We start from the raw sequence: 25,390 nt of genomic DNA on the forward strand, positions 1-25,390 counted from the left end.
CACTCTTGTTTGTCACCATAGCAACCCATTAGTTTTCACCTGTCACGTCACGCACCTGTTTCACGTTTTGAGTCACGCACCTGTTTTCGTTAATCATGCCTGTAGTATTTAAGTTCATTGTTTTCAGTTTGTCTAGCCGGTGACATCCCACAATGATGCTCTGCCCATTTCTGACACTTTTTTCATGTCCATCGTTCACGCTGCTCCTTTTGTCCATGTCAAGTAAGCTTTGTTTATTAATGCCACAGTTAGTGTTTTTTTTTTGTTGTTCATAGTTTCTGCCTTTGTGCAAGTTTTTGTTTTCATAGCCAAGTTGTTTCTCCGCCACTGTGTGCGCTTTTCGTTTGTACTTTTTTTGTTGTTGATAAAATTAAATAAATATGTTCTCACATTCCCGTCTCGCCCGAGCCAACTTTCCGTTGCCTTCTAGAAAAACTAAACCCCAGGACCAAGTCATGACAATGGTCATGTGTCTGTCACCATATACTGTATATATATATATATATATACATATATATATATATATATATATATATATATGTCTTAATAAGGTTATCCAAAAAATAGTGCTCGATACCGTAGTAGAGCGCAATATATGTATGTGTGGGAAAAAAATCACAAAACTATTTCATCTCTACAGGCCTGTTTCATGAGGGGGGGTACCCTCAATCATCAGGAGATTTTAATGGGAGCATTCGCATACCAAGGTTTATATAGGGCACAGAGTGGGTGGGTACAGGCTGGCCTAGGGGCGTGGTGATTGGCTCATGTGTTACCTAGGAGGTGTTTCCGTCTATGGCGGCATGTTGTTACAATTTCGCTGCGCTTGTTGAGGGATGACAGGTCTGGACGGTAAATAATAAACAGTTTCTCTTTCAAGCATAGGTTGCATCTTTTATTACCACTATTGTAAGGTGTGCTGGATGCAAGAATTTGCCATGTTATTGAATATTCAACATTATTGTCTTTGAGGTCCCAAATGTGTTTGCTGAGTTCTGTGGTATTTCGCAGGTTTTTGTTCCTGAAAGAAGCCAGCGAAATTGTAACAACATGCCGCCATAGACGGAAACACCTCCTAGGTAACACATGAGCCAATCACCACGCCCCTAGGCCAGCCTGTACCCACCCACTCTGTGCCCTATATAAACCTTGGTATGCGAATGCTCCCATTAAAATCTCCTGATGATTGAGGGTACCCCCCCTCATGAAACAGGAATGTAGAGATGAAATAGTTTTGTGATTTTTTTCCCACACATATATATATATATGTATATATATATATATATATATATATATATATATATATTGAAATGCTTTCTCCACCCATGTCGTAAAGCTTTCACGGGATCATGGATGTTCCTGAACATCTGACCTCTGGTGCTGTGAAGGACATTTCCACTTCTGACCTTCCTTCTTCTTCTGATGTGTTTTGCAGCCTCTAATGAACAAGGCCTCCTCCATGACTGCCTTCCTCTCCTGTGCTGATGTCATCACTTTGTGTCCAGCACAGGATGTTTGCATCACTGCTCCTGTGCCTTCCATTGCAGCATCATCACTGCTCCTGTGCCTTCCATTGCAGCATCATTACACAAACTGCCTCTAATCCCTGCGCCCTTAATCCCAATCTGCATCCGCCCCACGTGTCCTGCAGGCCGCCGTCAAAAGCAGAGCAGACGGGGACAGGAAGGACGTAGAAGAAGAAGAAGAAGGACGTGGGCTAGGTCTCCTCCCTCCAGACACAACAAGGTCTCAACACAAGTGGGGGAAGAAAGTGTGGCGAGCACAGAGAGAGCGACTTGCTGGCTCTGTTGTCAACAAGAAAATCCCCTACAGGAATTACAGCAGGTGGCAAAAAGATGACTGTACTTACTGTACGTGATGGTGTACTAGACCAGGTGGCAAAAAGATGACTGTACTTGCTGTACGTGATGGTGTACTAGACCAGGGGGCAAAAAGATGACTGTACTTAGTGTACGTGATGGTGTACTAGACCAGGTGGCAAAAAGATGACTGTACTTACTGTACGTGATGGTGTACTAGACCAGGTGGCAAAAAGATGACTGTACTTACTGTACGTGATGGTGTACTAGACCAGGTGGCAAAAAGATGACTGTACTTACTGTACGTGATGGTGTACTAGACCAGGTGGCAAAAAGATGACTGTACTTGCTGTACGTGATGGTGTACTAGACCAGGTGGCAAAAAGATGACTGTACTTACTGTACGTGATGGTGTACTAGACCAGGTGGCAAAAAGATGACTGTACTTGCTGTACGTGATGGTGTACTAGACCAGGTGGCAAAAAGATGACTGTACTTGCTGTACGTGATGGTGTACTAGACCAGGTGGCAAAAAGATGACTGTACTTGCTGTACGTGATGGTGTACTAGACCAGGTGGCAAAAAGATGACTGTACTTACTGTACGTGATGGTGTACTAGACCAGGTGGCAAAAAGATGACTGTACTTGCTGTACGTGATGGTGTACTAGACCAGGTGGCAAAAAGATGACTGTACTTGCTGTACGTGATGGTGTACTAGACCAGGTGGCAAAAAGATGACTGTACTTGCTGTACGTGATGGTGTACTAGACCAGGTGGCAAAAAGATGACTGTACTTACTGTACGTGATGGTGTACTAGACCAGGTGGCAAAAAGATGACTGTACTTACTGTACGTGATGGTGTATTAGACCAGGTGGCAAAAAGATGACTGTACTTACTGTACGTGATGGTGTACTAGACCAAGTGGCAAAAGGATGACTGTACTTGCTGTACGTGATGGTGTACTAGACCAGGTGGCAAAAAGATGACTGTACTTTTTTGCACAAGGGAGCACTTTAATGATCCATCCCATCCATTTTCTACCGCTTATTCGCGGGGGGGGGGGGGGGGGGGGGGGATTACTCAGCTACAAATCGGGCGGAAGGCGGATTACACCCTGGACAAGTCGCCACCTCATCGCAGGGCCAATACAGATAGACAGACAACATTCACACTCACATTCACACACTAGGGCCAATTTAGTGTTGCCAATCAACCTATCCCCAGGTGCATGTCTTTGGAGGTGGGAGGAAGCCGGAGTACCCGGAGGGAACCCACGCAGTCACGGGGAGAACATGCAAAATCCACACAGAAAGATCCCGAGCCCGGGATTGAACCCAAGACTATTCAGGACCTTCGTAATTATTTTATTATAATTACTTTCAGGGAGCATCTTTCCACTTGTGCCACATAAGAATGCAGCAAGAATGAAAAATACAAGTGACTATAACGCTGACTTAGTGGGAGCCCTGGACTTGTTTCTTTGCAATGACATGCAGATGGAAATCAGCCTTTGGCTACGATTTGGCACCTTTATATTTGATATGTTGCTTAATGTGCATTGTATCACGTCACAAATATAACTTCCTATGAGGAGTGTTATTCAGAGGTGTGGACTCGAGTCACATGACTTGGACTCGAGTCAGACTCAAGTCATGAATTTGATGACTTTAGACTCGACTTGACAAAATGTAAAAAGACTTGCAACTCGACTTAGACTTTAACATCAATGACTTGTGACTTCACTTGGACTTGAGCCTTTTGAATTGACATGACTTGACACGACTTGCTACTTTCCCCAAAACCCAAAGATGAAAAAGTTATTCGGGAGCGCTCCGTATTTTTCATTGTGTACTTGTCTATCAGCGTTGCGTGTGTCAGCTGGTGTGCTCTCAGTACAACAGCCAATCAAATTAGATCTACTTTGTTTTCATCACACAGCATTCATCCAATCAAATTGCAGGACAACCAACGAAGAAGACATGTCCAAACCACACGCCAGTGAACAAAAAATGATACCTAAAATAATTTTGTTTGGGTATAAAAATTACGAGGTGGTCAACACAAAACGGTTTGCAGTATGCAACACATGCGGTTCGAAAATGACTGATGGAGAGGCAACAACTTCCAACTTCGTCCGGCATTTGAAGTTGCACAAAGAACGGTAAGTTTTGAATGTAAGATAACGTTTATTGGCTAAGTAACGTGACTTTTATTTGCTGTGTAGTTAAATCAGTGAGGCTGTAAACTCACTGCTAACATTATAACGTTATTGCAAACACGGGAATCGGTTGCAGTTCACTACCTTATTCATACTTTTTGTTCAGTGATTTTTTTCAAGCAGGGTTACGTTAGTCAATATATCACACGTAACGTTAGACGGCGGTCAGCAGCACCGCGTATTTTAGCCACCTAAAAAAAGACAAAAATAGTCAAATAAAGGTCAGTTAAAATGTATACTATATTATGAATATGTGTACCGTTTTAGCTAGCTTTCTGACATACTGTTGGTTGTTTACCTCAGAGGTCCCCAACCACCGGGCCGCGGCCCGGTACTGGTCCGTGGATCGATTGGTATCGGGCCGCACAAGAAAAAAAAATGTTTCTTTCTTTTTTTAATTAAATCAACATAAAAAACACAAGATACACTTACAAGTAGTGCACCAACCCAAAACAACTCTCTCCCCCTTTTGTTCTGGGCATTGAACATGAAGACTCTTCCTTCACTGTTCCGAGTGGCCATGAGAGTCTTGGCAGTGCCTGCCTCCAGTGCTCCAGTGGAGCGAGTTTTCAGCCATGGTGGCATCATACTACGCCCCCATCGTGCACAAATGACTGACAAGACTCTTGGCTAATTTGGTCTTTTGCAAATGCAATGCAGCATAGGGCCCTGACATATAAAAAGTACAACTTTTTTGTTATGTTCACGTATATGTCATGTTTTTTCAATGTTAACACTTTTGTACAAATAAGTACATTTGAACTTTATTTTTCAATGTGTTTGTTCTGTAAAGGAATGAGTTAATGTTTAAAATGACTGGTTAATAGTGCTATTATAAAGTGCAATGTCAGCACAATTTTCTTTCCTGCAATTTAAAATGCACTTGTTTTAATAAATAAATACAGCGTTTGAAAAGCATACACAATCTGTGTTAATATATTAGTCTGTGGTTAAAAGGACTTGAAAGGACTCGAAACTCAAAATGCAGGACTTAGGACTTGACTTGAGACTTTCCAGTCTTGACTTTGGACTTGACTCGGGGCTTGCCTGTCTTGACTCGGGACTTGACTCGGACTTGAGGGCAAAGACTTGAGACTTACAAAACAATGACTTGGTCCCACCTCTGGTGTTATTGTACATCTATAAACAAGCTTAATGTGGGAGAAAATACAGTCCTTTATAAATGATTTCATGTTTCTCTGCGGCCTGCTAGAAAATGCGTCACGGACCGGTACCAGTCCCAGGACCAGTGGTTGGGGACCACTGTACTAAACCACTCGAGGGCACTATGGCACTACAGCATAATCTCCATGTAGGAACCCAATTGGTTCTTGAACGTGGTTTGTAGAGCAAAAAGTGAAGCAGAGTTTCCCGTAAGAGTCAACATAAACATTGCTTCCAGCCTGGACTTAAGTCCTTATTTTACTCAAATACTGCACACTTTGAAGACACTATAATGTATATACTCTATAAATATATACAGTATATATGTATAAACAAAAGTGTGGAAACACCTTCTCCTCATTCAATGTTTATGTTCATGAATATTTACATTGTAGATTGTCACATCAAAACTAGGAATGAACACATGTGGAGTTATGTACTTAACATATTCTAGTTTCTTCAAAATAGCCACCCTTTCCTCTGATTACGATGAGCTTCAAGCACACCTGTGAAGTGAAAACCATTTCAGGTGACTACCTCTCAAAGCTCATGGAGAGAATGCCAAGAGTGTGCACAGCAGTAATCAGAGCAAAGGGTGGCTATTTTGAAGAAACTAGAATATAAAACATGTTTCAGGTTTTTTTTTGTTAAGTACATAACTTCACATGTGTTCATTCATAGTTTTGATGAGACAATCTACAATGTAAATAGTCATGAAAATAAAGAAAATGCATTGAATGAGAAGGTGTGTCCACACTTTTGGCCTGTACTGTATATACATATATATATATATACAAACCCCGTTTCTATATGAGTTGGGAAATTGTGTTAGATGTAAATATAAACGGAATACAATGACTTGCAAATCCTTTTCAACCCATATTCAATTGAATATGCTACAAAGACAACATATTTGACGTTCAAACTGATAAACTTTATTTTTTTTTTGCAAATAATAATTAACTTATAATTTCATGGCTGCAACACGTGTCAAAGTAGTTGGGAAAGGGCATGTTCACCACTGTGTTACATGGCCTTTCCTTTTAACAACACTCAGTAAACGTTTGGGAAGTGAGGAGACACATTTCATTTGTTGCCACTTCAAATCATCAAAATTAAATGAAATAAACATTTGAATGCATCAGTCTGTGTGCAATGAATAAATATAATGTACAAGTTACACCTTTTGAATGCAATTACTGAAATAAATCAAGTTTTTCAAAATATTCTAATTTACTGGCTTTTACCTGTAAGACAATACTTTCTTAACAGTATAATTGTAACCAGGAATCAGTCTTCAAGTAACAATATTCAAATACTAACATTGTTGGGTTGAACAGAATTTGGTTTTATTCTGAATCCAGTGAAACAGATTGGTGGTTTTAGCTGATATGAAGACTTTCAGGTGTTTATATATGTTTAAGTATTTGGCAGACGCTTTTATCCAAAGCGACTTACATAAAATAATACATATAAAACAATCACTGCAAACATTATCATTTAAGGGAAGAATGTAATAGAAAATATCAATACAAAGTGTCAAGACAGAATAAACTCTCTGGTGCTGCAGCAACAGAGATACAGTCTATAGGTCCCTAAGATATATAGATATCTAATGTATTCATACATTGTTTATGTAGGATACACGCATATGTATATATAACCTAATCATATTGTTTCTTCAATTTAAAAATAGATTACCGTTTTTTTCCCCCTTCTCTGGGATTATATTCCCAGTTTTGATCTCGGACGTCTGGTCACTTATAGCGTATAAGAATATTATATTACTGTTAAGCAAACTATGAATAATAAAACACGCCAAAACATGTGTCTGTTATCATAGCTACACAAATGACAAAAAAGGGGGTGGAAATCAGTGGTATTCAGTGAGGTAAAATGAATTAAATGCGGTGACAGTTCATTGCTCCTGCCAAATGAATTGCACTGAGTGGAGCGGATCACCACTCCAAGATGGCGGCCCCGCGCCTCGTCTGCGCCAGTAGGCAGTAGCGCTCTATGCTGCGTCTACTTATAAGATGTCTATGGTTATAACGTTAGCAGTGAGTTTGCAGCCTCACTGATTTAACTACACAGCAAATAAAAGTCACGTTACTTAGCCAATAAACGTTATCTTACATTCAAAACTTACCCTTCTTTGTGCAACTTCAAATGTCGAACGAAGTTGGAAGTTGTTGCGTCTCCGTCTGTAATATTCCAACTGCGTGATTTGCATACGGCAATTCGTTTTTTGTTGACCAAGTCGTAGTTTTTATACCCGAACGAAACCAACTTTAACATAATTGTTTATCACTGGCACGTTGTTGGACAACTCTCGTTCATTGGTTGTCCTGCAATTTGATTGGATGAATGCTGTGTGATGAAAACAACGTAGATCTAATTTGATTGGCTGTTGTACTGACAGCACACCAGCTGACAGGAACAACACGCTGATAGACAGACGAAGAAAATGAAAAATACGGAGCGCTCCCAAATAACTTTTTACGCTTTGGATTTTGGGGAAAGTGGCAAGTCATGTCAAGTCAAAAGGCTCAAGTCCAAGTGAAGTCACAAGTCATTGATGTTAAAGTCTAAGTCGAGTTGCAAGTCTCTTCACATTTTGTCAAGTCGAGTCTAAAGTCATCAAATTCATGACTCGAGTCTGACTCGAGTCCAAGTCATGTGACTCGAGTCCACACCTCTGATATATATATATATATATATATATATATATATATATATATATATATATACACACACACACACAGCCGTGCATGTGTGTACAGGAAGTGATGTCATCAAAATGGCAGTATTTAGGTTTATGTTTGACATAACACATTTTTGGATTCAAATTTCCTTTTTTGTTTTGTTAACATGATTTTTCCTGAGAGAGTCTTTTTCATGTTCATTTTAATGTCATGTAAATATACAGTAGGAGTGCAGTAGTATTACATAAAGTCATGTAAATATACAGTAAGATCAAGTGACGTCACACAGGTGACAGGTGACAGTACTCACGTGCCGAGCACCTCCTTGAGATGAAAGACCTTCTTGATGTCGTCCACCTGCTTCTTCCACGTCTGGCCCCGCCCACCCTCCACGTTCTCCCGCGCCATGACGGGAGCCCAACTCCTCTGGACTAGGAGGTGTGGACTAACACAAGACTCCTCTGGACTAAGAGGTGTGGACTAACACAAGACTCCCCTGGACTAGGAGGTGTGGACTAACACAAGACTCCACTGGACTAGGAGGTGTGGACTAACACAAGACTCCCCTGGACTAGGAGGTGTGGACTAACACAAGACTCCTCTGGACTAGGAGGTGTGGACTAACACGCGGGAGAAGAAAGAAGTTAGAAAGATGTCCAAGTGAGTCCTCCTCGGACTAGGACCGTGTGATTCCTCCTCCTAGGACCGTGTGAGTCCTCCTCCTAGGACCGTGTGAGTCCTCCTCCTAGGACCATGTGAGTCCTCCTCCTAGGACCGTGTGAGTCCTCCTCCTAGGACCAAGTGAGTCCTCCTACTAGGACCAAGTGAGTCCTCTTCCTAGGACCATGTGAGTCCTCTTCCTAGGACCAAGTGAGTCCTCCTCCTAGGACCAAGTGAGTCCTCTTCCTAGGACTAAGTGAGTCCTCTTCCTAGGACCAAGTGAGTCCTCTTCCTAGGACCAAGTGAGTCCTCTTCCTAGGACCAAGTGAGTCCTCTTCCTAGGAACAAGTGAGTCCTCCTCCTAGGACCAAGTGAGTCCTCTTCCTAGGACCAAGTGAGTCCTCTTCCTAGGACCAAGTGAGTCCTCTTCCTAGGACCAAGTGAGTCCTCTTCCTAGGACTAAGTGAGTCCTCTTCCTTGGACCATGTGAGTCCTCTTCCTAGGAGCAAGTGAGTCCTCTTCCTAGGACCAAGTGAGTCCTCTTCCTAGGACCATGTGAGTCCTCTTCCTAGGACCAAGTGAGTCCTCTTCCTAGGACCAAGTGAGTCCTCTTCCTAGGACCAAGTGAGTCCACTTCCTAGGACCAAGTGAGTCCTCTTCCTAGGACCAAGTGAGTCCTGTTCCTAGGACTAAGTGAGTCCTCTTCCTAGGACCATGTGAGTCCTCTTCCTAGGAGCAAGTGAGTCCTCTTCCTAGGACCAAGTGAGTCCTCTTCCTAGGACCAAGTGAGTCCTCTTCCTAGGACCAAGTGAGTCCTCTTCCTAGGACCAAGTGAGTCCACTTCCTAGGACCAAGTGAGTCCTCTTCCTAGGTACACTAGGACCGTGTGAGTGTGTCCCTGCCTGCTCCCTCCTCCCTCCCTCTCTCTCTCTCTCTCGCACCCGCACGCTTAAAGGAAGTGCGACCACTTCCTGCCGCCACTTTCACAATAAGAGCAGGCAATCAACAAACCGTTTATGATTAAATATGATGTGGACTCCATTAAAAAGTGGTACAGTGAGTCATTTATAATGACTACAAGACAAAACAGAGCACATTTTATATATATATATATATATTCCTATTTACTGCTGTTGACTCCAAACACGTCTCCTGCTGTGAGTCGGTGCTCGGCTCACACATTCAACATGAAACAGATAAGAAACATTGCACAATAGAATGTAGTACAGTAGTGTTACAAAGTAATGTAATAATAATAATAATAATACCTTGCAAAGTAGACTTCAACGCTATCTCCTTCCAGCTGCTTCTCTGTCAAATACACCATCAGCAGCTTCTTCTTTATGTTTTACATGGAAACATGTCAGCCATTTAGATGTTATCTCAACATCCTCTGCTTCAGTTTGGTGCAGTGATACGCTCCAATTGTTTTGCCGACAAGCTTAGTCTTGTTTTTTTTTAAATGATTTCTTTCTTTAATTCGATACGTATGGTCCACTTCTTCTTCCCAGCAAAGTCCTTCACACTCACTTTCTTCCTTTATGTGCTGGCAGGTAAGATGGGATGTTTTGGTGGGATCTTACTGTGACATAATTAATGTCAAATGAGTCACATGACTTAGCTCATCTTGTACTTTATGCAGATAGGATTTAAACTATATCTATCTATCCATCCATATATATATATATATATATATATATATATATATATATATATATATATATGTATGTGTGGGAAAAAAATCACAAGACTATTTCATCTCTACAGGCCTGTTTCATGAGGGGGGGTACCCTCAATCATCAGGAGATTTTAATGGGAGCATTCGCATACCATGGTTTATATAGGGCACAGAGTGGGTGGGTACAGGCTGGCCTAGGGGCGTGGTGATTGGCTCATGTGTTACCTAGGAGGTGTTTCCGTCTATGGCGGCATGTTGTTACAATTTCGCTGCGCTTGTTGAGGGATGACAGGTCTGGACGGTAAATAATAAACAGTTTCTCTTTCAAGCATAGGTTGCATCTTTTATTACCACTATTGTAAGGTGTGCTGGATGCAAGAATTTGCCATGTTATTGAATATTCAACATTATTGTCTTTGAGGTCCCAAATGTGTTTGCTGAGTTCTGTGGTATTTCGCAGGTTTTTGTTCCTGAAAGAAGCCTTGTGATTGTTCCATCTGGTTTTGAATTCTCCCTCGGTTAATCCTACATATGTGTCGGATGTGTTAATGTCCTTGCGTATTACCTTAGATTGGTAGACAACTGATGTTTGTAAGCACCCCCCGTTGAGAGGGCAATCAGGTTTCTTTCGACAGTTACATCCTTTGTTGGTTTTGGAGTCGCTCTGTCTGGGGGTCGACGGCTCATTTGCAATTGTTTTGTTGTGGTTTGAGATGATTTGTCGTATATTGTTCATGCAGCTGTAGCTCAATTTAATGTTGTTCTTGTTGAATACTTTTCTTAGGGTGTTGTCTTTGGGAAAGTGTTTGTCAATCAGATTGAGGAATTTGTGTCCAATGTTCGTTGAGACGTTTTTGCTGTATGGGGGGTTGTACCAGATGATGTCGTTTCGTTTTCTGTTCTTTTTTGGCTGGTTTCCTGGCGTGGGTTCATAGGTGAGGGTGAAATTGTATCCGCTTTCATCAAGGGCTTTTTGGTACGGGGGGTTGCTTGGTCAAATTCAGCTTTGCTAGATGACAGCATCGATAGCTTTTATTGATATATATATATATATATATATATATATATATATATATATATATATATATATAAAAATTATACATTATGCAGATAGGATTTATGCTATCGTTAGGATTTAAAACATTTTTTTTCTCTCAACAATCCCTATTCTTAGTTATAGGATAACATGTCAATGGGAACAATTTTATTGACAAAATATTACTAGGAATTATTGTGAAATATTGGCTATATTTATATTTGTTGTTGTTTTTATTGCATGCTTTGGCAGGGACGTCACCACTTTGCATTTTCCCCTCACCTAAAGAAAAGGTGTGGCATTTGAACAATATAAACAATATATACACAAATGCAATAAAAAAATGCATTAATGGATATAAACAGTACAAGTAATACAAATGTGAGTAGAAAACATACCTGGTGTGTGGACTCTTGAACTATGACCCTTCAGAACAGGGTTTTTACTCTTTTGACGTCGGCGCCCAGCTTTTCCACTACAGACAGGCCCGGGGCCCACTCGAATATTAACCCTGAATTAGTAATGTTACTCTTGATTGTAATGGTATTCAATAATGATATCTAACCTACTTACATACAACCTTGTCAAATGATATGAAAGCATGTGTAGAGTATTATTTATTTAACACAAACCTTAAGTTTTGGTCAGGCTGATTAGATAAAAAAAAAAGTATCAAATTTACTGCACAAGAAGGGATTTGAATAATAAATGACTAACATATATTTTCATACAAATATGTTGTGCGAAATAATCCAAACTAATAAGGAATATATTTTCTAAAATAACCTGTCAATACATTTTAAGTGCAAATGAATATAGTTATCATTTTTGTGCTTAAGAAACTTCTGGATGACTTTAGTGGCAGACTTCTTCTTTTTGTTTCATGTGGTCACTACTGCCGCAGGTGGTGGAAAAGTGTATTACACTTGAGTAGGCTGGGGCCCATACGGACCACAGCTGAGAAGCATATGTTGGCGGCCCTATGGTTACAAAACACTGCTTTAAAATTATTCACCTGAAAAGTGAATCTACATCTATAAATGCTGTTCATTTTCCCATAACTATAACTAAATATACATGTGCAAAAAAAAAAAAAAAAAAAAGTGTCCAAAAAGGAAGAGCTCTTCTCATCGTTCGCTGAAAAGAGCCGTTCAAAAGAGTCGATTCGTCCATGTACGTCACATCCCAAACGGCAAATGGATACACAACAGCCTTCACAAGAGCATATACAAATATTTTGGTTGTACGAGTGCTCTTATTGTGAAGGAAAAGCGGCCTTCTTTCCTGTATCTCCCTCATGGCATGTGTCCAACTTGATGGATCAACGCTGTCACCTGGAGATTAACTGAAAATCGGTTAGTGGTTTTCCACCTGAGCAATGCAGCAATATGAGAAGATGTGCATTATATTTATATAGCGTTTTTCTCTAATGACTCAAAGCTCTTTACAGAGTGGAAGCCAATGTCTAAGTTACATTTAAAGCAGTGTGGGTGGCACTGGGAGCAGGTGGGTAAAGTGTCTTGCCCAAGGACACAACGGCAATGACTAGGTGGGCAGAGGCGGGGATCGAACCTGGAACCCTCAAGTTGCTGGCACGGCCGCTCTACCGACTGAGCCATACCGATGTTTGCATTAACTCGCTGATCCCTGCAGTCTGACAGCTGCGGGCGTTCAGGTCATCTCAGGCTGCTCAACACACACACGCACGCGCACAAACACACACACACACACACACACACACACACACACACACAGAGTTGAGGCTGCTCATGAGTATTCTGCCTGCAAAGCACTGCAGCCTTTCTTTAGTGGCGGCCAAGAAGAAGACCTGGGCCTGCCCTCCTCCTGCACTTCTACAGAGTCCTTCATTCCGGACTATAAGCCGCTACTCCTTTCCTACACTTTGAACCCTGCGGCTTAAGTATGGACTCTCTTCGCTGACGGCAATAATGCGAATAGCTTTGCATAAAACATGCAAACACTAAAATAGTGTTATTGTTTGTGCTATGGCGCCATCTTTTGGACGGGTTGGCTCACTGCAGGTGCTGCGGTGTCCTTCCATTGAGCGCCATTTTGTCTTCTGTCCATCCATAGCATTTCTACTTCTACATATTCTTCATTCGTCACTCCAAGCCACGTTTGTTAAGTTTTATAATATAACTAAAACAATTCTTATTACTAAAGTGTCCCATGTGTGATGTGTGTAGGAGTGTTTTCATGCATATTTGTACGTGCTACCGTAATGTAATCAAGCTAGTGTCGTTAGCATGAGCTAATATGCTAACACGTTTACGAGTGTCTGTGTTAGTATTATTAACTTACATTCTGTTTGTGTTGTTTCACTTTCACTAATTCCTCAGTAAATTCAGCAAAACGTCAGCGTGGAGTTATTGAGTCTGTTTAGCTGAGTGGAGAGCTAGCTTGCGCAGCTAGTGGCTCCATGACCATGACTTCTGTTTTGTTTGATCAGCCGTTTTACTGCCGTGTTACAGACAGCGTTTGGAAGCAATTAGGGTATGTAAATAAACATAAATAACACAACATGTACAGGTAAAAGCCAGTAAATTAGAATATTTTGAAAAACTTGATTTATTTCAGTAATTGCATTCAAAAGGTGTAACTTGTACATTATATTTATTCATTGCACACAGACTGATGCATTCAAATGTTTATTTCATTTAATTTTGATGATTTGAAGTGGCAACAAATGAAAATCCAAAATTCCGTGTGTCACAAAATTAGAATATTACTTAAGGCTAATACAAAAAAGGGATTTTTAGAAATGTTGGCCAACTGAAAAGTATGAAAATGAAAAATATGAGCATGTACAATACTCAATACTTGGTTGGAGCTCCTTTTGCTGCGTTAATGCGGCGTGGCATGGAGTCGATGAGTTTGTGTGCAGGCGCCAAGTCCTGTTGGAACTTGAAATCTCCATCTCCATAGAGCAGGTCAGCAGCAGGAAGCATGAAGTGCTCTAAAACTTGCTGGTAGACGGCTGCGTTGACCCTGGATCTCAGGAAACAGAGTGGACCGACACCAGCAGATGACATGGCACCCCAAACCATCACCCAACCATGCAAATGTTGCATTTCCTTTGGAAATCGAGGTCCCAGAGTCTGGAGGAAGACAGGAGAGGCACAGGATCCACGTTGCCTGAAGTCTAGTGTAAAGTTTCCACCATCAGTGATGGTTTGGGGTGCCATGTCATCTGCTGGTGTCGGTCCACTCTGTTTCCTGAGATCCAGGGTCAACGCAGCCGTCTACCAGCAAGTTTTAGAGCACTTCATGCTTCCTGCTGCTGACCTGCTCTATGGAGATGGAGATTTCAAGTTCCAACAGGACTTGGCGCCTGCACACAGCGCAAAATCTACCCGTGCCTGGTTTACGGACCATGGTATTTCTGTTCTAAATTGGCCCGCCAACTCCCCTGACCTTAGCCCCATAGAAAATCTGTGGGGTATTGTGAAAAGGAAGATGCAGAATGCCAGACCCAAAAACGCAGAAGAGTTGAAGGCCACTATCAGAGCAACCTGGGCTCTCATAACACCTGAGCAGTGCCAGAAACTCATCGACTCCATGCCACGCCGCATTAACGCAGCAAAAGGAGCTCCAACCAAGTATTGAGTATTGTACATGCTCATATTTTTCATTTTCATACTTTTCAGTTGGCCAACATTTCTAAAAATCCCTTTTTTGTATTAGCCTTAAGTAATATTCTAATTTTGTGACACACGGAATTTTGGATTTTCATTTGTTGCCACTTCAAATCATCAAAATTAAATGAAATAAACATTTGAATGCATCAGTCTGTGTGCAATGAATAAATATAATGTACAAGTTACACCTTTTGAATGCAATTACTGAAATAAATCAAGTTTTTCAAAATATTCTAATTTACTGGCTTTTACCTGTATATCTGCGGCTTATAGTCTGGTGCGGCTAATACGTGTAAAACATGTCAAATTGAATGAGCGGTGTGCTGTGGGAAAGGAGGGAAGCCTGCTGTGGATGAAGTCACTACTACAAAGCAGGACACTGCTACTAAGTCATGATCATGACAAAGCTAACCTGCTGTAATTGCCATCTCAATTCAGCAGAGTGGGGAGAAAAGATACACACTTACACAAATTGAAGTGGTGGAGCTGATTGGAGTCGTTAGGTAGAAAAAGCCCACTCACTCCATTCTTGAGGTGAGTTTGCAGACTTGACAGCACAGTGGATATGTGAGAAGAAAGTTTAATGGGGGATGAGAGCAGTAAATCAGGTGTTGATTGTGAGAGGTGCATGATGGGACATGTCATCACGTCATTAGCTCAGGTCAGTGTGCAGCGTCAACATCCTCGTCTGACGACTCCTCTTCTTGGCTTTTCTTCTGCGGAGGAGGATGAAGACATGAATGCATCAGCAGTACCAGCAGGCCAGAGGAATTGCTCATTAACAATTCAGCATGGGATCCTTTCATTTATTCTTTTGTTTCTAATAAATATAATCCTATTTTTCATGGAATCAAATGTCGAAGCAATTGAGGCAAAATAGTTTGCATCACTTGTAATAATTATACGTCATAAAACTGCTCTGTGCAACATTATTCTCATCAATATACTGGAAATCATCAACACTTTTGGACTTGGGGGCTGTATTTTATATATATACTGTATCTATACATGTATATATGTATATGTGTGTGTGTGTGTGTGTGTGTGTGTGTGTGTGTGTGTGTGTGCGCGCGTGTGTGTGCACGCGTGCATGTGTGTGTGTGTATATAAATACACACATAGATATATATATACTGTATATATATAGTCCTGGGTATGACTCAAAACTGCATCCGGTGATGAGGCTTCAGTTCGGGAGTTCTGGAGTTTTGGGGAAGGTGGCGTTACCCCTCAGTCATCATTGCTCCCAGGTCCACTCTGACCCGGGGTGGTAGTACCTGTCAGGGTCCCAGCTATGGGTTAAATAGCTTGCAGAGACTGCCTCAAAAGTCTCTGCCTCATTGACCAGTGCCTACTGGCTAACCACTTGGTTATAGGCTACGGGAGAAAACCCCTAACGAAAAATCTGTGGCGAGGACCCGCATTAGGCAGTCACCAACAGACCGGTGCTCTGGCAGTCCTCTGCAACCCCATGCGGCAGAAGGTCGTCATGAGCTTTTCATGCCACTGGAGGACGCCACATGGGGCCAAGACAAAACAGTGCGGGTAGAGACTGCGCACTTCTACCACCACTTAAATCAATTCACTGCGCAGGTGTTTTGCTCCTCCTCAGCACTACCCCTAACCCCCAACCTCCCCGCCCTCAAGTCCTTCGGCGATGGGGAAGGGTGGCTGGTACAGGTCAAGGATGTGACTGGCAGTACCTAGCCCAACCCTGCACGTAGGCGGCGTGCGAGTGAAGGTCGCTGTGGCATGGGATGGAACAGCATGCCTCCCCGGCAGCTTCGTACGTGACTGAGCAGCACCGCTCTGCTCACCCTGAAATGGGAAGGGCCTAGAAAAGGTGGCCTAAAAATGGTCTGTTCCTCATCGCCCGGGCAGCCTACCGCAGCTGCCGGGCCATCCCTTTATGCGGTCGAAAACAAATGTACAAGAGAAACAAAATTCCTGGTTCTCTTTGAAAATTTGGCATATGCGCTTCTTGGTATTCTCGCTGCTCCTTGGCGAGGCGCGACACACTGCCAGTCCGTCATCACCGTGATGACGGACTGGCAGTGTGTCGCGCCTCGCCAAGGAGCAGCGAGAATACCAAGAAGCGCATATGCCAAATTTTCAAAGAGAACGGCCTACGGATCACGATTGAAGCCAACAAGCAAACCGTCAACCTCCTTGACGTCACTTTCAAACTGAGAAATAACAGCTACCAACCATTCACGAAACCCAACACAACACTCCAATACGTGCACCATGACAGCAACCACCCACCCACCACCACGAAAAGAATACCTACCGGAATCAATAAAAGGCTATCGATGCTGTCATCTAGCAAAGCTGAATTTGACCAAGCAACCCCCCCGTACCAAAAAGCCCTTGATGAAAGCGGATACAATTTCACCCTCACCTATGAACCCACGCCAGGAAACCAGCCAAAAAAGAACAGAAAACGAAACGACATCATCTGGTACAACCCCCCATACAGCAAAAACGTCTCAACTAACATTGGACACAAATTCCTCAATCTGATTGACAAACACTTTCCCAAAGACAACACCCTAAGAAAAGTATTCAACAAGAACAACATTAAATTGAGCTACAGCTGCATGAACAATATACGACAAATCATCTCAAACCACAACAAAACAATTGCAAATGAGCCGTCGGCCCCCAGACAGAGCGACTCCAAAGGCTGTAACTGTCGAAAGAAACCTGATTGCCCTCTCAACGGGGGGTGCTTACAAACATCAGTTGTCTACCAATCTAAGGTAATACGCAAGGACATTAACACATCCGACACATATGTAGGATTACCTGAGGGAGAATTCAAAACCAGATGGAACAATCACAAGGCTTCTTTCAGGAACAAAAACCTGCGAAATACCACAGAACTCAGCAAACACATTTGGGACCTCAAAGACAATAATGTTGAATATTCAATAACATGGCAAATTCTTGCATCCAGCACACCTTACAATAGTGGTAATAAAAGATGCAACCTATGCTTGAAAGAGAAACTGTTTATTATTTACCGTCCAGACCTGTCATCCCTCAACAAGCGCAGCGAAATTGTCACAGCATGCCGCCATAGACGGAAACACCTCCTAGGTAACACATGAGCCAATCACCACGCCCCTAGGCCAGCCTGTACCCACCCACTCTGTGCCCTATATAAACCATGGTATGCGAATGCTTCCATTAAAATCTCCTGACGATTGAGGGTACCCCCCCTCATGAAACAGGCCTGTAGAGATGAAATAGTCTTGTGATTTTTTTTCCCACACATACATATATATATATATATATATATATATATATATATATACACCGTATTTTTCGGACTATAAGTCGCAGTTTTTTTCATAGTTTGGCCGGGGGTGCGACTTATACTCAGGAGCGACTTATGTGTGAAATGATTAACGTATTAGTGTAAAATATCAAATAATATTATTGATCTCATTCACGTAAGAGACTAGACGTATAAGATTTCATGGGATTTAGCCATTAGGAGTGACAGATTGTTTGGTAAACGTATAGCATGTTCTATATGTTATAGTTATTTGAATGACTCTTACCATAATATGTTACGTTAACATACCAGTTGGTTATTTATGCCTCATATAACGTACACTTATTCAGCCTGTTGTTCACTATTCTTCATTTATTTTAAATTGCCTTTCAAATGTCTATTCTTGCTGTTGGCTTTTATCAAATACATTTCCCCCAAAAATGCGACTTATACTCCAGTGCGACTTATATATGTTTTTTTCCTTTTCTATTATGCATTTTCGGCCGGTGCGACTCATACTCCGAAAAATACGGTGAATGTATATATATATATATATATATATATATATATATATATATATATATATATATATATATATTTATACAGTATATATATATATATATACAGTATATATATATATATATATATATATATATAAGTGTATATATATATATATATTATATATAAGTGTATATATATATATATATATATATATATTATATATATATACACACACACACACACACATATATGTACACATGTGTATTTATATATATATATATACACACACACACACACACACACATATATATATATATATTTTTTTAATATTTGTCATTTTCAAAACGAATACAATATATATATATATATATATATATATATATATATATATATATATATATATATATATATATATATATGTACCGTATTTTCCGCACTATACGGCGCACCTAAAAACCTCCAATTTTCTCAAAAGCTGACAGTGCGCCTTATAATCCGGTGCGCCTTACATATGGACCAATATTGAGCCACAACAAACATAAACTTCATTTTCATAAAGTTTAGTTCTCGCAACTTCGGTAAACAGCCGCCAACTTAATTTTCCCCGTAGAAGAAGTTCTTCTTCTATGGTAAGCAGCCGCCCCCGCGCGGTGCATGCTGGGATATATGATGTTTCATTTCCATTTGTGTGTTTATGTAAAGAGCCCAAAATGGCTCCTATTGAGAGACACGCATACGGCGCAGAGTTGAAAGTGAAAGCGATCAGTCACGCAGTAGAACACGGATGACAGAAGGCGAACACACGTGATGTTCACCAAGACGGAGACAGCGCCGGACGACATACGCCACTATCTCTTAGTGCAGTGGTTCTCAAATGGGGGTACGCGTACCCCTGGGGGTACTTGAAGGTATGCCAAGGGGTACGTGAGATTTTTTTTAAATATTCTAAAAATAGCAACAATTCAAAAATCCTTTAGAAATATATTTATTGAATAATACTTCAACAAAATATGAATGTAAGTTCATAAACTGAACATCAAATCAAGTAGGCTATTCCATTCATTACAATGCAACAATGCAATATTCAGTGTTGACAGCTTGATTTTTTTGTGACATATTTATAATTGAATCACTTGTTTATTTTTCAACAAGTTTTTAGTTATTTTTATATCTTTTTTTCCAAATAATTCAAGAAAGACCACTACAAATGAGCAATATTTTGCACTGTTTAATAAATCAGAAACTGATGACATAGTGCTGTATTTCACTTCTTTATCTCTTTTTTTCAACCAAAAATACTTTGCTCTGATTAGGGGGTACCTGAATTTAAAAAAATGTTCACAGGGGGTACATCACTGAAAAAAGGTTGAGAACCACTGTCTTAGTGGATGGTAAACAGTGTTGGGACTAACGCGTTACAAAGTAAGTTTCGGCGGTAACTAGTAATCTAACGCGTTATTTTTTATATCCAGTAACTCAGTTACCGTTACTACATGATGCGTTACTGCGTTATTTGACGTTATTTTTGATGTAGTATCGGCTAGAAACAGAAGCGCTGCGGTGTCGTTCTTCTGAATCTTCCTCTGTCACAAGCCGGAGAGAAGATAAGAGGCGTGTGTGTGTGTGGGAAGGGGAGGGACACACGTGATCCGCGGTTTGATATATGAAACAAAAAAAAAAGTTGTTGGCACGTTCAGTCCACTCACAGCGTAGTCATGGCAAGCGGAGTAACGGAGGAGCTTGAACGCCCTGCGCCATTGAATCGGTGTGTTTATAGGTGCAGACTCCATTGTGCAAAACGAGGGTTTTAAACACATGCTGAACGTGCTTGAGCCACGTTACGACATCCCGTCGCGCACCCACTTCAGCGATAAGATTGTGCCAGATCTTTATGAGCAGGAGAAGAAAAAGGTTGTGGATGAACTATCCCGAGCATCATCTGTTGCGCTCATGACAGACGGGTGGACGTCCAGGGGAACTATAAGCGCTCACTTCATCACAGCAGACTGGGAGATGAGAAGACACGCCCCCTCTACGAGAGTCACCTTACGCAGGTGCCAGGTACTGACACAAGCAGTGGAGGAATGGAAGATAAACATATCCCAGTCACACGTGATAATGCCAAAAATCTAATAATTGCAGTGAATGAGGCAGGACTGGGACAACAAATAGGTGCTTTGCACATGTAGTGAGTTTGGCATCACATCTCAGTCAATAGGATGGAGCGCCTCCTTGGGAGGATCAGGAAGGAGGTTTCCTACTTCCACCCAAGCACGACAGCTGCTCATGTCGTAGGGCTGCAGCTAACGATTATTTTTCTATCGATTAATCTATAGATTATTTTTTCGATTAATCGGTTAATCTATAGATTATTTTTTTCGATTAATCTATAGATTATTTTTCCTTTTACCGAATATTTTTTTTATTTAAAATGAAGAGGAAAAAATAAATGTAGGCCAGTTTTTTCAAAAGGCATGGCTTTTATTTACAAAAAAAAAAGTATGGCCACTCAGTCAACATTGACAACAACATGACAAAATATTCTGTAACAATGTAAACATTTAAAACTTTTAACATTTAACAAAATTAAAAGTAGCTTATTTTCTTTTTAATGTGCAAATATAAAAGTAAACATCCAGTGCCAATCTTAATATTCTGGAATAGTATAAACATTTCAAAAGTAAAAGTATTGCTTATTTTGCTTTAAAATGTGCAAAAATAAAGATAAACATCCAATACAAAAAAGTGCAAAACGGAAATATTCTGTAACAGTGTAAACATTTCAACAAAAGTAAAAGTATTGCTTATTTGCTAAAATGTGCAAAAATAAAGCTAAACATCCAATACAAAAAAGTGTACAGTGTAAACATTTCAACAAAAGTAAAAGTATTGCTTATTTTGCTTAATAACACAACAATGATAGTATGATTAAAGTGAAAGTTAATTGTTGGTTTGTACATAGTATATGTAACTGTTAATGTTGTAAAAGGTATTTGCACAACTAATTAACGTTAGCGTTTGTGACACGTCTTGTGCCGTGGGGTTCTTTCAGGACCGACAGACTGAACGCAAGACGGCTTTGCCAGGTTTACAATCTTTTAATTTTACACAAAGTCTTTTCTCTTCCAACTCTTTTCTCTTTCTTTCCTCGCTTTTCAGCTCCTCTTCCTCGCTCGCTCGTCGTCCCCTGTCTCTTGCGGCGTCGCTCCCGGCGCGCCCCGCCTCGCCGCTCGCTCGCCGCCGCCGCCTCTCCACAGCGTTAAAGAGGAGCGCGTCTTTGTAAACACTGAACAGGCACGCCAAACGCGCCTCTCAGAGCAAACGGTGCTTTAGTTTATGAATTTACAACGCAGATACAAATGACACATTCATGTTTTTGTGTAATAATGACAACGTATACGCACGCGGACGATTGACTTGATGGTGATGGCAAGAACGCTGTCGGGGGTTTTCTTTTCAAATGTTCGTTCATAGCCGTTGTGCTGCTATGATAGGCCATTTCCGCTCGACACAGTGTGCATACAACAACATTATTAGGCCGTTTATTGAAATACTCTGACACTTTTGACGACTTTTGGCGTGCTTTTTTCCCCTCGCTCGCATCGTCTGCTTTGCGCTCCGCCATGACAGTAGTGTGACGTAAATATGCGACGCGCCGACGCACAAAAACGGCGTCGACGTATTTACGTAACCGATGACGTCGACTACGTCGACGCGTCGTTTCAGCCTTACTCATGTGCTTAAGACAAAGCAAGAAATGCTAAAGCTGACTACTCATAAGGCTCATACATGATGTCCCAATGAGGTGGAACTCCACTTATGATATGTTGGAGCAGCATACTCTGCATTGACCCACAAGACCCTGAAAACAAATGTCAAAGACATCATCACCCTCTCTGATGATGATGTGAGAGTGGCAGATGAGGTCCTCCAGGTGTTTAAACCCCTCAAAAGTGTTCCATCTCTACTGAGCACTGAAACTTCACCATCTGTGTCAATGATCCTGCCACTGAAAACAAGGATTCTACAATCCATGGCTCCAAGTGTGGAAGACAGCAGCATCACTCCAGATGTCAGCCTTTATTTCACTACCTATGTTTCAAGGAAGATGATGTGCCTTCTTATGTTGCACTTTAAGTTGTTTTTTATGAATGGTCATTGGTCCAAGTTTAAAGAAAGGAGAAATGCCTTTTTATGTTGCACTGTTTTTCATTAATTATGTTAAAAGGAAAATAAAAATGCATGTCAAGTTGATCAACAGATTGTATTATTCTCCAGTGCAATAACAGTACTGAAATGAAGGCTAATAAAAAGGCTTTAAAAAAAAAGAAGAAAAAAAGAAGTAACTAAATAGTTACTTTTCACAGTAACGCATTACTTTTTGGTGTAAGTAACTGAGTTAGTAACTGAGTTACTTTTGAAATAAAGTAACTAGTAACTGTAACTAGTTACTGGCTTTCAGTAACTAACCCAACACTGATGGTAAATGCCTGGGCTGATATATCAGTCTCAACTGTGGTCCGAGCTTGGAGGAAGGCAGGAATTGTCACTGAACTGCTGGACAACACTGACTCCATTAATGCCGACTTCCACGAGACGCAGCATGTTGGATGCCGTATTCGCCCAACTGTTTAATTGGGACACTTAGAAGAAGAATTGGAGGGATTCGTGGATGAGGAATAACTCCATAAAGTGAGCTTTACATGTTTATTTTGTGTGTAGTGTTGTGTGACATTAACATTTGAGAAACGTTGAGTTATTGATATATTGTTATTGCTCTGCACTAACGTTTGATTTACCGTAACACGAGTACATCAGCTGTTTATTCATTTTGGGAGTGAAGAGTTGTCAGAACGCTGGTTTGTAATCTATTAATAAAGTTTGACTGACCTATCTGACTGTTTTGTTGACATTCCCTTTAGCGCAGCTCCATCTCATGGATGCATAGATGCACCTTATAATCCGGTGCGCCTTATAGTGCGAAAAATACGGTATATATATATATTTATTTATTTTTTTACCTTTAGGACTCTCCTAAAGTAGCTGGAAGGGTCTCAGTCATAAAAATGTTTAAAAAATGATTCATATATTGTTATCTGTAGATCAACTTCAGATATGTCAATATGAAGCTTTTTTAAATGTTTTATGCCCTTTTAGTCAAAATCCTGCTTTTATGGCTAGAACAAAAAATATCCAATACTTTCCCCGGAAAAATATCTCAAAGTGTAATATTTGATGTGAAGTAATTGGATGCTTGAATATGTCAATAATTCATAACAACGTTGATTTTATATCATCATTTTTGAGCAATGACAGTATCAACTCAGAACATAATTTATTTATTTTTTACTTTCACACTTAAATCTCTAGATCAACTTCAGATCTACAGTATCTGTCCATTACAAGTTTTTATTTGATTTGTTTCATGTTTTTCCTTTATGCCCTTTTTTGTCCAAGACAATGTTTTTTATATGGCAGACACACAAAATATGCTATATTTTCCCGAAAAGTATTTCAAAGTAGAGTATTTGATGTGAAGTCATTGGAGCCTTGAAAATGTCAATCATTCAGAACAAGATTGATTTTGATGCATTATTATTATTTTGAGCGATGACAGTTTAAAAGAAGAAAACATCCTGCATGGCAGCTTTGTGTTATTAGAGTCAAACGTCTTCTTCTTACATTTCACCTGTTTGCTCTTTAATTACACTTTTTATGGTATTTTTTTTAAATAGTATTATCAGAATGTGCGTTAAAAAATGAGCTAGCCGCACTTTGGACACCCTGCCTGTGATTTATTCTGCTGTTGTTGTGTCCTCCAAGTGAAAAGAAGATTGCACGCACCAGTTTGAGGAAGTCCATGAGTTTATAGGCGTCTTCTCCAGTGGACAGGTCGGCAAAGTCGCGTGGGATTCTGTAGCTGAGGCAGGGACTGGGCTGCACCGTCACCTCACTGGTGGTGTAGCGGAAGTCAGGGCCTTCCTGCAAGGCATTTTCACAATAAAACACTGGGCTGCACACTTAGTTGCTGAGGGTGAACCTTTTGACAGCGTAGTGCCGTCCCAAACACATTACTGTCATTGTGCACAATATTTATTCTCTTTCTGTAGATTCATTTGCAACCACTCCAAGTAGTCCCTCTTCTTCTCTTACGTTGCCAAAATGGCCAAGAATGAACTAGTGAAAGTGAAACAATACAAAAAGAATGCCATTGTAAGTAAATAATACTAACACAGACCATACTTGCCAACCTTGAGACCTCCAAATTCGGGAGATTTTTTTTGTGGGTGGGTGGGTGGGGGTTTTGAGGTGTGTGGGGTTGGGGGCGGGGTTAAGGGGTGAGGAGTATATTTATAGCTAGAATTCACTGAAATTTAAATATTTCTAATATACAGTATATATATATATATATATATATATTAGGGATGTCCGATAATGGCTTTTTGCCGATATCCGATATTGTCCAACTCTTAATTACCGATACCGATATCAACCGATACCGATATATACAGTGGTGGAATTAACACATTATTATGCCTAATTTGAACCAGGTATGGTAAAGATAAGGTCCTTTTTTTTAAAATTAATAAAATAAAATAAGATAAATAAATTAAAAACATTTTCTTGAATAAAAAAGAAAGTAAAACAATATAAAAACAGTT

The 25,390-nt window shown here is 40.5% G+C and overlaps 2 protein-coding genes across 3 annotated transcripts in view; both read right to left on the reverse strand.

Moving 5' to 3' along the window:
* camk1da (calcium/calmodulin-dependent protein kinase 1Da) overlaps positions 1 to 8,693 on the reverse strand; it is a 179,672-nt gene extending 170,979 nt beyond the window's left edge. Inside the window, exon 1 of the mRNA XM_061959156.2 lies at positions 8,222 to 8,693. Within this exon, the coding sequence (XP_061815140.1) occupies positions 8,222 to 8,319 (98 nt within the window). The 5' untranslated portion in view covers positions 8,320 to 8,693. The remainder of the gene's footprint in view (positions 1 to 8,221) is intronic.
* Positions 8,694 to 15,508: 6,815 nt separating this feature from the next.
* Positions 15,509 to 25,390, reverse strand: part of cdc123 (cell division cycle 123 homolog (S. cerevisiae)) — a 37,995-nt gene continuing 28,113 nt past the window's right edge. For both annotated transcript variants that reach the window (XM_072913136.1, XM_061961345.1), the window contains 2 exons: positions 24,573 to 24,710; positions 15,509 to 15,660 (listed from right to left, as the gene is read on the reverse strand). In XM_072913136.1, coding sequence (XP_072769237.1) covers positions 15,607 to 15,660; positions 24,573 to 24,710 — 192 coding nt within the window. In that variant the 3' untranslated portion in view covers positions 15,509 to 15,606. The remainder of the gene's footprint in view (positions 15,661 to 24,572; positions 24,711 to 25,390) is intronic.

This window comes from Nerophis lumbriciformis, linkage group LG05, assembly GCF_033978685.3.
Source record: "Nerophis lumbriciformis linkage group LG05, RoL_Nlum_v2.1, whole genome shotgun sequence".
NCBI lineage: Eukaryota > Metazoa > Chordata > Actinopteri > Syngnathiformes > Syngnathidae > Nerophis > Nerophis lumbriciformis.